Source organism: Ylistrum balloti, unplaced genomic scaffold (genome assembly GCF_031769215.1).
Source record: "Ylistrum balloti isolate Yb309-2 unplaced genomic scaffold, AGI_CSIRO_Ybal_v1 Utg370852, whole genome shotgun sequence".
NCBI lineage: Eukaryota > Metazoa > Mollusca > Bivalvia > Pectinida > Pectinidae > Ylistrum > Ylistrum balloti.
The window spans coordinates 294,753-310,869 of NW_026782489.1; the positions used below are offsets into that span (position 1 = coordinate 294,753).

At 36.6% G+C, this 16,117-nt stretch overlaps 1 protein-coding gene across 2 annotated transcripts in view; it reads left to right on the plus strand.

Moving 5' to 3' along the window:
* LOC132559074 (gamma-tubulin complex component 2-like) overlaps positions 1–14,259 on the plus strand; it is a 35,396-nt gene extending 21,137 nt beyond the window's left edge. For both annotated transcript variants that reach the window (XM_060223682.1, XM_060223683.1), the window contains 3 exons: positions 10,401–10,564; positions 12,888–12,979; positions 13,611–14,259. In XM_060223682.1, the coding sequence (XP_060079665.1) occupies positions 10,401–10,564; positions 12,888–12,979; positions 13,611–13,711 (357 nt within the window). In that variant the 3' untranslated portion in view covers positions 13,712–14,259. The remainder of the gene's footprint in view (positions 1–10,400; positions 10,565–12,887; positions 12,980–13,610) is intronic.
* The last annotated feature ends 1,858 nt before the right edge of the window (positions 14,260–16,117 follow it).

Below are 16,117 nucleotides of genomic sequence, written 5' to 3' on the forward strand. Positions count from 1 at the left end.
AAGTACATAGACAAGGATGTGTCATAGACTAGGGGACAGACTAGTACACAGACAAGGATGTGTCCTAGACAAGGAGATTGACTAGTACACAGACAAGGATGTGACATAGACTAGGGGACAGACTAGTACACAGACAAGGATGTGTCCTAGACAAGGAGATTGACTAGTACATTAACAAGGATGTGTCTTAGACTAGGGGACAAGCAAGGATGTGTCATAGACTAGGAGACAGACAAGTACATAGGCAAGGATGTGTCTTAGACTAGGTAATTGACAAGGATTCTTACCAGGTCATTGTTACATGAGAGATGAGGTGTACCATAATAATGTCATTTCTACATGAGATAGGATGTGTTCCATAACTGGGTCTTTACTACATGTGGGGGAGGTGACATTTGTCATCTGTGTAACATAATCTATCTGTGAGGAATTCTGAAATTGATAAATCAATATCTTCACCAGCATTCTGGACGTTATACTCCTGTATTGGTAAGTCTGAACACTGTGGTGAACACAGCTGACAAAGGAGTTTGGTCTCCTCCACATAAACTCATGTAGTTACTGAAACATCCTACCTAGAACTGGTTTGAACACTAAGCTGACATTGTAATAATAGTTAATTTTACATAACAGTGATGTAGCAGTTTAAACATTTTAACTAGAATTAGCTTAATCAAATAGAGAACTAGCGTACTATGGTTTATAGGGAACTTATGATACTCACCAAATCCTCTGCTGTGTTAACTATTACTGGTTTGTTTAGATCACAATCATCAGATAGTGGACTGTTTAAATAGCCCTTAATCTGTGGTCTGTGGTCCATCCTATTCTTGAGAAGTACTGCTAGGATACGTCTCAAACTCATCATGTGGGCTCCCCTTATTCCCTAGCCAATCAAATATCGACGCTGATCAATATAAAACAAAATGGCAATCAGTCGGCCATCTTGGATTTCTTGAGAGGTACTGAAAGGATATTCCTGAAACTTGTGGTGGTTTTTTTTTATCTGTCAGTCCTTTATTGTGTTTGTTCTGTTTTAACAGTTTTGGACAGTTGTTATCATTATGTCTTAGTGATAATGGAAGGATATCAAACAACTTGTCCCATCCAAAATTGTGTGTAATGGGGACAATGATTGACATGTGGCCATCTTTAATTTTGGCAGTGACAGGTTATTTTTTTATCGCTGTTTCTTGAGAAGCGCTGTGTGATTTTCTGAAACAATAACCCTTGGTCCATAGTTGTACACTTTTGATTTTGGTACTGATGTGGAAATCAAAACGATCGACAAGCCACTACATTAAAGCTTGTTATTGCTATTTCCTGAGAGGAATTTTCAAATTTTGTACATTGAAGAAGAAAACTAAAGGAAATGAAAAGAAGAAAAAGAGGAAAAGATCCAACTTTAAAAGAATAAAGATTGAAAATGCTGGACACAAAGATCCCTCTGGAGTCTCTTGTGATACTACCAAAATTCTCTCTGTCCTTCAGTATCTTTGTTAGGCAGTGTGTTGTGCATCAAAAGTTGGTCACACAGGCCTATATTTTGAAATTTGACCTGTATCAAAGAAAAAGTTAGATCTTGGTGAGGGGTGTGTCTGTTCACTCTGACCTACTTCTGTCTCCTAAAGTATTAGTCCCTGTAACTAGTTACTTGTGATATGGGTAGATCTTGGTGAGGGGTGTGTCTGTTCACTCTGACCTACATCTGTCTCCTACAGTATTAGTCACTGTAACTTGTTACTTGTGATATGGGGTGTGTGTATCTGTTCACTCTGACCTACTTCTGTCTCCTACAGTATAAGTCACATGAACTTGTTACTTGTGATATGGGGTGTGTGTATCTGTTCACTCTGACCTACATCTGTCTCCTACAGTATTAGTCACATGAACTTGTTACTTGTGATATGGGGTGTGTGTATCTGTTCACTCTGACCTGCATCTGTCTCCTACAGTATTAGTCACATGAACTTGTTACTTGTGATATGGGGTGTGTGTATCTGTTCACTCTGACCTACATCTGTCTCCTACAGTATTAATCACTGTAACTTGTTACTTGTGATATGGGATGTGTGTATCTGTTCACTCTGACCTACATCTGTATCCTACAGTATTAGTCACTGTAACTTGTTACTTGTGATATGGGGTGTGTGTATCTGTTCACTCTGACCTACATCTGTCTCCTACAGTATTAGTCACTGTAACTTGTTACTTGTGATATGGGGTGTGTGTATCTGTTCACTCTGACCTACATCTGTCTCCTACAGTATTAGTCACATGAACTTGTTACTTGTGATATGGGGTGTGTGTATCTGTTCACTCTGACCTACATCTGTCTCCTACAGTATTAGTCACTGTAACTTGTTACTTGTGATATGGGGTGTGTGTATCTGTTCACTCTGACCTACATCTGTCTCCTACAGTATTAATCACTGTAACTTGTTACTTGTGATATGGGGTGTGTGTATCTGTTCACTCTGACCTACATCTGTCTCCTACAGTATTAATCACTGTAACTTGTTACTTGTGATATGGGGTGTGTGTATCTGTTCACTCTGACCTACATCTGTCTCCTACAGTATTAATCACTGTAACTTGTTACTTGTGATATGGGGTGTGTGTATCTGTTCACTCTGACCTACATCTGTATCCTACAGTATCAGTCACTGTAACTTGTTACTTGAGATATGGGGTGTGTGTATCTGTTCACTCTGACCTACATCTGTCTCCTACAGTATTAGTCACATGAACTTGTTACTTGTGATATGGGGTGTGTGTATCTGTTCACTCTGACCTACATCTGTCTCCTACAGTATTAGTCACTGTAACTTGTTACTTGTGATATGGGGTGTGTGTATCTGTTCACTCTGACCTACATCTGTCTCCTACAGTATTAATCACTGTAACTTGTTACTTGTGATATGGGGTGTGTGTATCTGTTCACTCTGACCTACATCTGTCTCCTACAGTATTAGTCACTGTAACTTGTTACTTGTGATATGGGTAGATCTTGGTGAGGGGTGTGTCTGTTCACTCTGACCTACATCTGTCTCCTACAGTATTAATCACTGTAACTTGTTACTTGTGATATGGGTAGATCTTGGTGAGGGGTGTGTCTGTTCACTCTGACCTACATCTGTCTCCTACAGTATTAATCACTGTAACTTGTTACTTGCGATATGGGGTGTGTGTATCTGTTCACTCTGACCTACATCTGTATCCTACAGTATTAGTCACTGTAACTTGTTACTTGTGATATGGGGTGTGTGTATATGTTCACTCTGACCTACATCTGTCTCCTACAGTATTAGTCACTGTAACTTGTTACTTGTGATATGGGGTGTGTGTATCTGTTCACTCTGACCTACATCTGTCTCCTACAGTATTAGTCACTGTAACTTTTTACTTGTGATATGGGGTGTGTGTATCTGTTCACTCTGACCTACATCTGTATCCTACAGTATTAGTCACTGTAACTTGTTACTTGTGATATGGGGTGTGTGTATCTGTTCACTCTGACCTACATCTGTCTCCTACAGTATTAGTCACTGTAACTTGTTACTTGTGATATGGGGTGTGTGTATCTGTTCACTCTGACCTACATCTGTCTCCTACAGTATTAGTCACATGAACTTGTTACTTGTGATATGGGGTGTGTGTATCTGTTCACTCTGACCTACATCTGTCTCCTACCGTATTAGTCACTGTAACTTGTTACTTGTGATATGGGTAGATCTTGGTGAGGGGTGTGTCTGTTCACTCTGACCTACATCTGTCTCCTACAGTATTAGTCACATGAACTTGTTACTTGTGATATGGGTAGATCTTGGTGAGGGGTGTGTCTGTTCACTCTGACCTACATCTGTCTCCTACAGTATTAATCACTGTAACTTGTTACTTGTGATATGGGGTGTGTGTATCTGTTCACTCTGACCTACATCTGTCTCCTACAGTATTAATCACTGTAACTTGTTACTGGTGATATGGGGTGTGTGTATCTGTTCACTCTGACCTACATCTGTCTCCTACAGTATTAATCACTGTAACTTGTTACTTGTGATATGGGGTGTGTGTATCTGTTCACTCTGACCTACATCTGTCTCCTACAGTATTAGTCACATGAACTTGTTACTTGTGATATGGGGTGTGTGTATCTGTTCACTCTGACCTACATCTGTCTCCTACAGTATTAATCACTGTAACTTGTTACTTGTGATATGGGGTGTGTGTATCTGTTCACTCTGACCTACATCTGTCTCCTACAGTATTAGTCACATGAACTTGTTACTTGTGATATGGGGTGTGTGTATCTGTTCACTCTGACCTACATCTGTCTCCTACAGTATTAGTCACTGTAACTTGTTACTTGTGATATGGGGTGTGTGTATCTGTTCACTCTGACCTACATCTGTCTCCTACAGTATTAATCACTGTAACTTGTTACTTGTGATATGGGGTGTGTGTATCTGTTCACTCTGACCTACATCTGTCTCCTACAGTATTAATCACTGTAACTTGTTACTTGTGATATGGGGTGTGTGTATCTGTTCACTCTGACCTACATCTGTCTCCTACAGTATTAATCACTGTAACTTGTTACTTGTGATATGGGGTGTGTGTATCTGTTCACTCTGACCTACATCTGTCTCCTACAGTATTAGTCACTGTAACTTGTTACTTGTGATATGGGGTGTGTGTATCTGTTCACTCTGACCTACATCTGTCTCCTACAGTATTAATCACTGTAACTTGTTACTTGTGATATGGGGTGTGTGTATCTGTTCACTCTGACCTACATCTGTCTCCTACAGTATTAATCACTGTAACTTGTTACTTGTGATATGGGGTGTGTGTATCTGTTCACTCTGACCTACATCTGTCTCCTACAGTATTAGTCACATGAACTTGTTACTTGTGATATGGGGTGTGTGTATCTGTTCACTCTGACCTACATCTGTCTCCTACAGTATTAATCACTGTAACTTGTTACTTGTGATATGGGGTGTGTGTATCTGTTCACTCTGACCTACATCTGTATCCTACAGTATCAGTCACTGTAACTTGTTACTTGTGATATGGGGTGTGTGTATCTGTTCACTCTGACCTACATCTGTCTCCTACAGTATTAGTCACTGTAACTTGTTACTTGTGATATGGGTAGATCTTGGTGAGGGGTGTGTCTGTTCACTCTGACCTACATCTGTCTCCTACAGTATTAATCACTGTAACTTGTTACTTGTGATATGGGTAGATCTTGGTGAGGGGTGTGTCTGTTCACTCTGACCTACATCTGTCTCCTACAGTATTAATCACTGTAACTTGTTACTTGTGATATGGGGTGTGTGTATCTGTTCACTCTGACCTACATCTGTATCCTACAGTATTAGTCACTGTAACTTGTTACTTGTGATATGGGGTGTGTGTATCTGTTCACTCTGACCTACATCTGTCTCCTACAGTATTAGTCATATGAACTTGTTACTTGTGATATGGGGTGTGTGTATCTGTTCACTCTGACCTACATCTGTCTCCTACAGTATTAGTCACTGTAACTTGTTACTTGTGATATGGGGTGTGTGTATCTGTTCACTCTGACCTACATCTGTCTCCTACAGTATTAGTCACTGTAACTTGTTACTTGTGATATGGGGTGTGTGTATCTGTTCACTCTGACCTACATCTGTCTCCTACAGTATTAGTCACTGTAACTTGTTACTTGTGATATGGGTAGATCTTGGTGAGGGGTGTGTCTGTTCACTCTGACCTACATCTGTCTCCTACAGTATTAATCACTGTAACTTGTTACTTGTGATATGGGTAGATCTTGGTGAGGGGTGTGTCTGTTCACTCTGACCTACATCTGTCTCCTACAGTATTAATGACTGTAACTAGTTACTTGTGATATGGGTAGATCTTGGTGAGGGGTGTGTCTGTTCACTCTGACCTACATCTGTCTCCTACAGTATTAATCACTGTAACTTGTTACTTGTGATATGGGGTGTGTGTATCTGTTCACTCTGACCTACATCTGTCTCCTACAGTATTAATCACTGTAACTTGTTACTTGTGATATGGGGTGTGTGTATCTGTTCACTCTGACCTACATCTGTCTCCTACAGTATTAATCACTGTAACTTGTTACTTGTGATATGGGGTGTGTGTATCTGTTCACTCTGACCTACATCTGTCTCCTACAGTATTAGTCACATGAACTTGTTACTTGTGATATGGGGTGTGTGTATCTGTTCACTCTGACCTACATCTGTCTCCTACAGTATTAGTCACATGAACTTGTTACTTGTGACATGGGTAGATCTTGGTGAGGGGTGTATCTGTTCACTCTGACCTACATCTGTCTCCTACAGTATTAGTCACATGAACTTGTTACTTGTGATATAGGTAGATCTTGGTGAGGGGTGTGTCTGTTCACTCTGACCTACATCTGTCTCCTGCAGTATTAGTCACTGTAACTTGTTACTTGTGATATGGGGTGTGTGTATCTGTTCACTCTGACCTACATCTGTCTCCTACAGTATTAGTCACTGTAACTTGTTAACGGCATGGTTATACTTGCAGTGAATTCTTAACATATAATTTCTAATTTGATTGGGGATGTAGTGTCTTGTTTCATCATATAACAACCTCTTTCTCAACAATATACAGACATTAATGTGACACAGAACTTTTTTAATTGATGGGATGAGGAAAGTTTTTCAATTTACTTATTCAAGGATTAAAATGTTTTAAATTTCCTGTTTTATTTTATTCAAGAAACTTTGGAACTTCAGATGAGCTGTTTTTTTATCATTCTAACCATATTAACAGAAATAGTGATTAATTATGTTAACCGGGATTGTAACTAATGTTCTTTCATAGTAACCATCATTAGGATAGCTAGGGACCAGTTAGATTTATCATCTGTTCTCTGGTTAGGTATCAACTTTAGATATCATTGTTTACAGAGATCAGCGTTATAAATCATTGTTTACAGAAATCAGCATTATATATCATTGTTTACAGAAATCAGCATTATATATCATTGTTTACAGAAATCAGCATTATATATCATTGTTTACAGAAATCAGCATTATATATCATTGTTTACAGAAATCAGCATTAAATATCATTGTTTACAGAAATCAGCATTAAATATCATTGTTTACAGAAATCAACATCATATATCATTGTTTACAGAGATCAGCATTATATATCATTGTTTACAGAAATCAGCATTAAATATCATTGTTTACAGAAATCAGCATGAAATATCATAGTTTATAGAAATCACCATTATATATCATTGTTTACAGAAATCAACATTATATATCATTGTTTACAGAGATCAGCATTATATATCATTGTTTACAGAAATCAGCATTATATATCATTGTTTACAGAGATCAGCATTATATATCATTGTTTACAGAAATCAGCATTATATATCATTGTTTACAGAAATCAGCATGAAATATCATAGTTTATAGAAATCACCATTATATATCATTGTTTACAGAAATCAACATTATATATCATTGTTTACAGAAATCAGCATTAAACATCATTGTTTACAGAAATCAACATCATATATCATTGTTTACAGAAATCAGCATTATATATCATTGTTTACAGAAATCAACATTATATATCATTGTTTACAGAAATCAGCATTAAATATCATTGTTTACAGAAATCAACATTATATATCATTGTTTACAGAAATCAACATTATATATCATTGTTTACAGAAATCAGCATTAAATATCATTGTTTACAGAAATCAACGTTATAAATCATTGTTTACAGAAATCAGCATTAAATATCATTGTTTACAGAAATCAGCATTATATATCATTGTTTACAGAAATCAGCATTATATGTCATTGTTTACAAAAATCAACATTATATATCATTGTTTACAGAAATCAGCATTAAATATCATTGTTTACAGAAATCAACATTATATATCATTGTTTACAGAAATCAACATTATATATCATTGTTTACAGAAATCAGCATTAAATATCATTGTTTACAGAAATCAACATCATATATCATTGTTTACAGAAATCAGCATTATATATCATTGTTTACAGAAATCAGCATTGTGTTCAGTGATCAATTTTAAATATCATTGTGTTCAGCGATCAATTTTAAATATCATTGTGTTCAGGGGTCCAATTTAAATATCATTGTGTTCAGGGATCAAATTTAAATATTGTCTTCAGCAATCAATTTTAAATATCATTGTGTTCAGCGATCAACTTTGAATATCATTGTGTTCAGCAATCAACTTTAAATATCATTGTGTTCAGCTATCAACTTTAAATATCACTGTGTTCAGGGATCAGCATTAAATATCATTGTGTCAGCGATCAACTTTAAATATCATTGTGTCAGCGATCAACTTTAAATATCATTGTGTCAGCGATCAACTTTAAATATCATTGTGTCAGCAATCAACTTTAAATATCATTGTGTTCAGGGATCAACTTTAAATATCATTGTGTCAGCGATCAACTTTAAATATCATTGTGTCAGCGATCAGCATTAAATATCATTGTGTCAGCGATCAACTTTAAATATCATTGTGTCAGCGATCAACTTTAAATATCATTGTGTTCAGCAATCAACTTTAAATATCACTGTGTTCAGGGATCAACTTTTAATATCATGTTTAAATAATACATGTGTGTCTATTTGGCTATCCAGGTATACCTGTTACAACCTCACATTACATTTATGTGTGTCTGTTCTAGCTATCCAGGTATACATTGGTCTGTTCTAGGTATCCAGATATACAAAATACATGTGTGTCTGTTCTGGGTATCCAGGTATACAAAATACATGTGTGTCTGTTCTAGGTATCTAGGTATACAAAATACATGTGTGTCTGTTCTGGGTATCCAGGTATACAAAATACATGTGTGTCTGTTCTAGGTATCCAGGTATACAAAATACATGTGTGTCTGTTCTGGGTATCCAGGTATACAAAATACATGTGGTGTGTCTGTTCTGGGTATCCAGGTATACAAAATACATGTGGTGTGTCTGTTCTGGGTATCCAGGTATACAAAATACATGTGTGTCTGTTCTGGGTATCCAGGTATACAAAATACATGTGTGTCTGTTCTAAGTATCCAGGTATACAAAATACATGTGGTGTGTCTGTTCTGGGTATCCAGGTATACAAAATACATGTGTGTCTGTTCTGGGTATCCAGGTATACAAAATACATGTGGTGTGTCTGTTCTAGGTATCCAGGTATACAAAATACATGTGGTGTGTCTGTTCTGGGTATCCAGGTATACAAAACACATGTGTGTCTGTTCTAGGTATCTAGGTATACAAAATACATGTGTGTCTGTTCTAGGTATCCAGGTATACAAAATACATGTGTGTCTGTTCTAGGTATCCAGGTATACAAAACACATGTGTGTCTGTTCTAGGTATCTAGGTATACAAAATACATGTGTGTCTGTTCTAGGTATCCAGGTATACAAAATACATGTGTGTCTGTTCTAGGTATCCAGGTATACAAAATACATGTGTGTCTGTTCTGGGTATCCAGGTATACAAAATACATGTGGTGTGTCTGTTCTGGGTATCCAGGTATACAAAATACATGTGGTGTGTCTGTTCTGGGTATCCAGGTATACAAAATACATGTGGTGTGTCTGTTCTGGGTATCCAGGTATACAAAATACATGTGTGTCTGTTCTAGGTATCTAGGTATACAAAATACATGTGTGTCTGTTCTAGGTACCCAGGTATACAAAATACATGTGGTGTGTCTGTTCTGGGTATCCAGGTATACAAAATACATGTGGTGTGTCTGTTCTGGGTATCCAGGTATACAAAATACATGTGGTGTGTCTGTTCTAGGTATCTAGGTATACAAAATACATGTGTGTCTGTTCTAGGTATCTAGGTATACAAAATACATGTGTGTCTGTTCTAGGTACCCAGGTATACAAAATACATGTGGTGTGTCTGTTCTGGGTATCCAGGTATACAAAATACATGTGGTGTGTCTGTTCTGGGTATCCAGGTATACAAAATACATGTGGTGTGTCTGTTCTAGGTATCTAGGTATACAAAATACATGTGTGTCTGTTCTAGGTATCCAGGTATACAAAATACATGTGTGTCTGTTCTAGGTATCCAGGTATACAAAATACATGTGTGTCTGTTCTAGGTATCCAGGTATACAAAATACATGTGTGTCTGTTCTAGGTATCCAGGTATACAAAATACATTGGTCTGTTCTTGGTATCCACGTATACAAATACATGTGTGTCTGTTCTCCAGATCTACCACTCATGACCTCTTAATAGTGTGTTAGTGTGACACATTTTGCCAGACTATTTAACTGTTGATTTTTACATTTTACCTACATACAGGTGGTATCGGAGCATGTTGACCTGATGGGAGCCAGTGAAAACTTTGAGAGAACCATCAGTAATTTTGATTCCAACTTCTCACGACTTCTGTTGGAGCTTCTGGAGAAAATAATGGATTTCAGTTGTATCAGTGGCGAGTTCAAACTCTTCAACATCTTATACAGGTAACACTAGCATACCTGTATGTACAGGTAACACTAGCATGCATACCTGTATGTACAGGTAACACTAGCATACCTGTATGTACAGGTAACACATTCTATCAAACCTGCACATTCTGGTAGCACATACTATTATACCTGTATGTTCAGGTAACACTAGCATACCTGTATGTACAGGTAACACTAGCATGTATACCTGTATGTTCAGGTAACACTAGCATACCTGTCTGTACAGGTAACACATTCTTTCATACCAAAATGTTCAGGTAACACATATTATCATCATCAAAGTTTTTACCCTCTAAAGGCTGCCTTGGACTTAAACCACAAGAGAAAGAGCCCACAAAGTTTCTATGTCTTACAGTATCATATGTGTATGTATAGGTACCTGTATACAATGTAACTTTGTATGTAGATGTACACATATGTGTATGTATAGGTACCTGTATACAATGTAACTTTGTATGTAGATGTACACATATGTGTATGTATAGGTACCTGTATACAATGTAACTTTGTATGTAGATGTACACATATGTGTATGTATAGGTACCTGTATACAATGTAACTTTGTATGTAGATGTACACATATGTGTATGTATAGGTACCTGTATACAATGTAACTTTGTATGTAGATGTACACATATGTGTATGTATAGGTACCTGTATACATTGTAACTTTGTATGTAGATGTACACATATGTGTATGTATAGGTACCTGTATACATTGTAACTTTGTATGTAGATGTACACATATGTGTATGTATAGGTACCTGTATACAATGTAACTTTGTATGTAGATGTACACATATGTGTATGTATAGGTACCTGTATACAATGTAACTTTGTATGTAGATGTACACATATGTGTATGTATAGGTACCTGTATACAATGTAACTTTGTATGTAGATGTACACATATGTGTATGTATAGGTACCTGTATACATTGTAACTTTGTATGTAGATGTACACATATGTGTATGTATAGGTACCTGTATACAATGTAACTTTGTATGTAGATGTACACATATGTGTATGTATAGGTACCTGTATACATTGTAACTTTGTATGTAGATGTACACATATGTGTATGTATAGGTACCTGTATACAATGTAACTTTGTATGTAGATGTACACATATGTGTATGTACAGGTACCTGTATACATTGTAACTTTGTATGTAGATGTACACATATGTGTATGTACAGGTACCTGTATACAATGTAACTTTGTATGTATATGTACACATGTGTATGTACAGGTACCTGTATACAATGTAACTTTGTATGTAGATGTACACATATGTGTATGTATAGGTCCCTGTATACATTGTAACTTTGTATGTAGATGTACACATATGTGTATGTACAGGTACCTGTATACATTGTAACTTTGTATGTAGATGTACACATATGTGTATGTACAGGTACCTGTATACATTGTAACTTTGTATGTAGATGTACACATATGTGTATGTACAGGTACCTGTATACAATGTAACTTTGTATGTAGATGTACACATATGTGTATGTACAGGTGCCTGTATACAATGTAACTTTGCATGTATATGTACACATGTGTATGTACATGTACCTGTATTCAATAAACTTTGTATGTAGGTGTACACATATGTGTATGTACACGTACCTGTATACAATGTAACTTTATATGTAGATGTACACATATGTGTATGTACAGGTACCTGTATACAATGTAACTTTGTATGTAGATGTACACATATTGTAATAATATCATACACACTACCAATATCTATAACAATATTCAGAGGTGACACTGAGATATAGTTTACTGTTATACTGTGATACATTGGCTGGACAAGAGCTACCTCTTTAGTTAGTCTTCTACTTGGAGCCAGGGGGTCTCTTAGCTTTGTGTAGTGTCTGTTTGTCCTTCCTCTCTCTTGTCTGGGCTCTGTCTCACATTTCTTGTCAATGGAACTTTGTACTTGGTATATAGACTCAACATGGTGAGGCAGTATTTCATGTATTAAAGTAGGTCTCTGACCAACATGTTGACCTTTGACCTACATCAAAGAAAACATTTATCTGGGCTCATTCTTCTATACTGCTGGTCAATTGAACTTCATACCAGGGATATGGTTTACCTGGGTGAGGTGTATCATGTATCAAAAGTAAGTCACTCTGACCTATAATTTGACCTTTGACCATCATTGAAGAGTTTGTCTGGGATCTTCTTTCCTACACTACTGATCTCTGGAAATTCATATTTGGGGTATGAGTTTACTTGATGAGGTATATGTCTGTAGAGGACTGCAATTCACTGAATCGTCTTGTTCTATTACAGACTTGACTTTAATGGATTTTACACAGAGAAGTTAGAAGCCATGTCGGCAGAAAAGGCTATGCTGGAATCATCTACCCACAGTTCTGAGTCAGGTAAGGTGATGCTGGAGTCATCTACCCACAGTTCTGAGTCAGGTAAGGCCATGCTGGAGTCATCTACCCACAGTTCTGAGTCAGGTAAGGCCATGCTGGAGTCATCTACCCACAGTTCTGAGTCAGGTAAGGCCATGCTGGAGTTATCTACCCACAGTTCTGAGTCAGGTAAGGCCATGCTGGAATCATCTACCCACAGTTCTGAGTCAGGTAAGGCCATGCTGGAGTTATCTACCCACAGTTCTGAGTCAGGTAAGGCCATGCTGGAGTTATCTACCCACAGTTCTGAGTCAGGTAAGTTGACACACGAAGTACCCACCCAAGTTCTGTGTGGTTAAAGGCATGCTGAGGTGATTTACACTCAGTTTCAAGTCAGGTAAGTCCACACTCCAGTCAACTATTCACAGTTCTGAGTCGGGTAAGGCTAAGCTTGAGTCATCTACCTAGTTCTGAGTCTGATAAGGCCATGCTTGAGTCATTTACTTACAGTTCTAAGCAAATAAGAAATACTTCTAACCGATAAATTAGATTTGTTTAGATGTTAGATGTTAAGATAGTACTTACAAAATATCAAACAGATCTTCATCATCGTTGCTGATATAATAGTATGACATTGATCTTTGATTTGCAGGTTCAGGATCATGGCCGACCACATTCACGTCCCAACGCCCTGACTCTGCTCGCTATGTCCCAGGGATGCACCGACCAGGTGCAGTGAATGGTTCATCATGACCGGTCCGGTATGACCACCACAAACATCCGAGCTTTCTCTCAACAACACAGCATCCCCTTAATACCATAGCAATATGAGGATCTTTATTTCTTAGGTATTGGAACAGTGGGGGAAATAATTGCTTTTGTTGAAACTCTACCAGCCAGGGATGGCTTGTCTGTGTGGTATTGAGACTTTATGAGTCAGGTTCTGTTTACCTGTGTGGTGTTGTGATACCAAGTCAGCCACTGTTTACCTCAGTGAAGCAATTTGACTCTACAAGCGTAGTGCTATTAACTTCACTGTGTCTCTACAAGCCAGGTGCTGTTAACCCTAATGTGACATGTGTGATAGCGGCATTGTGATACTGGCAGGGGTTACTGAATAGCATGGTAACAAGATGTGTGACTTGATGCTTGGATCACAGAGATATACGACGTATCGTTTAGATTTGTGGTTAGGGTTGTCGTAATTATCCAGAAAAATATCTTCAGGCTTAGCTTTGTGTATTCTAATAAGCATGTAATGGTGTCAAATAGCTCTGATGATGAATAAATTATTGAAGCTAGTTTTGTGTTTCAGATTTTTATGACAATATCTGTCTTTATTTTAATTGCAAAATTATGGATGCAGACTGAAAGCCTAGAAAATCCACATCAAATAAATGTATAAAGGTATTAGGGGTGTAATGAGAAATCCATATTAAATAAATGTATAAAGGTATTAGGGGTGTAATGAGAAATCCATATTAAATAAATGTATAAAGGTATTAGGGGTGTAATGAGAAGAAAAAATCAAACATCAACAAAACATGAATATTGAAGTAGTCTTTTGTTAAACATGTCCATGATGTTGATATCATGTCTTTTGTTAACAATGTCCATGATGTTGATGTCACATCTTCTGTTAACAATGTCCATGATGTTGATGTCACATCTTCTGTTAACAATGTCCATGATGTTGATGTCACATCTTCTGTTAACAATGTCCATGATGTTGATGTCACGTCTTCTGTTAACAATGTCCATGATGTTGATGTCACATCTTCTGTTAACAATGTCCATGATGTTGATGTCATGTCTTTTGTTAAACATGTCCATGATGTTGATGTCACATCTTCTGTTAACAATGTCCATGATGTTGATGTCACATCTTCTGTTAACAATGTCCATGATGTTGATGTCACATCTTCTGTTAACAATGTCCATGATGTTGATGTCACATCTTCTGTTAACAATGTCCATGATGTTGATGTCACATCTTCTGTTAACAATGTCCATGATGTTGATGTCACATCTTCTGTTAACAATGTCCATGATGTTGATGTCACATCTTCTGTTAACAATGTCCATGATGTTGATATCACATCTTCTGTTAACAATGTCTATGATGTTGATGTCATGTTATAAGATGTTTAATCTATACTAAAAGTATCCAGTGTTGACACAGCTTCCCAAGAAGTTGAGTTTTATACAGTGATTGCAGTACATCTGAGTTATGTACATACGATTTAGTATTGAATATTGATGCAACAATTTCTGAAGTTAACTTGTTTCTTATGTACTTTCACTTTTGTCTACTTAAGTTTCCATTCTAATTACAGGTGTAACTTTATCACAAAACTTTCCTATAATTCTGTAGAATAAGAAATGTTTGTTTATACTTTCTGTCATGGTTTAAGCCTGAGACATTATTTCAAGGATAAAAATATTTGTAGATTCCACACAAGTGTACTCATAGTTATGTCATATAAAGTTGTATTCATCGTATTTTATTTTCACGGCTTGTCTATATCAGCAGCCATGAAAGTTACCAACATTTAAACACAATGAACATCTTCTATAGTAGAGAGACAAGAAATTGTACAAATAGAATTACAAAGATGATTATAAAGAAAAAACTTTTGGTGTAAAGAAAATATTTATTACTACAAATGGCAATGTAAACAAATAAAAAAAATTTAAAACGGTGTAAATAAATAAGACAAATATACAGTAGCACCTTTATCTCTGATGTGATATCCTCATTAAATGGCCTTTATGTAAGCTTTGGTCTACATCAGTATTACGATGGCCCACACACTCCTTGATATGCCTCTATTACAGTGTTTATACACTCACTTATGCTCTGGCACTGTTTTCAAAGTATATACACATATTTATACTAAAGTGCTGCATAATTTCTTTTCCATAGGACATAAACACATTTATATTAAAGCACTTTAATAAATGCTTTAATTCAATTTAGCTAGAAAGCTTTGCTTATTCAAATCTCATTCATGGAAAGATAATCTCTTAATGCATTTGATGCTATCAATAAAATACCTGGTCATAATTTTAAGTATCTCGTTAAATGAATTGCTTGTGGCACTTCAACAGGATCTGAGGATGTAAACTTGATTAACGAAGATAAAAGTGATTTAGATG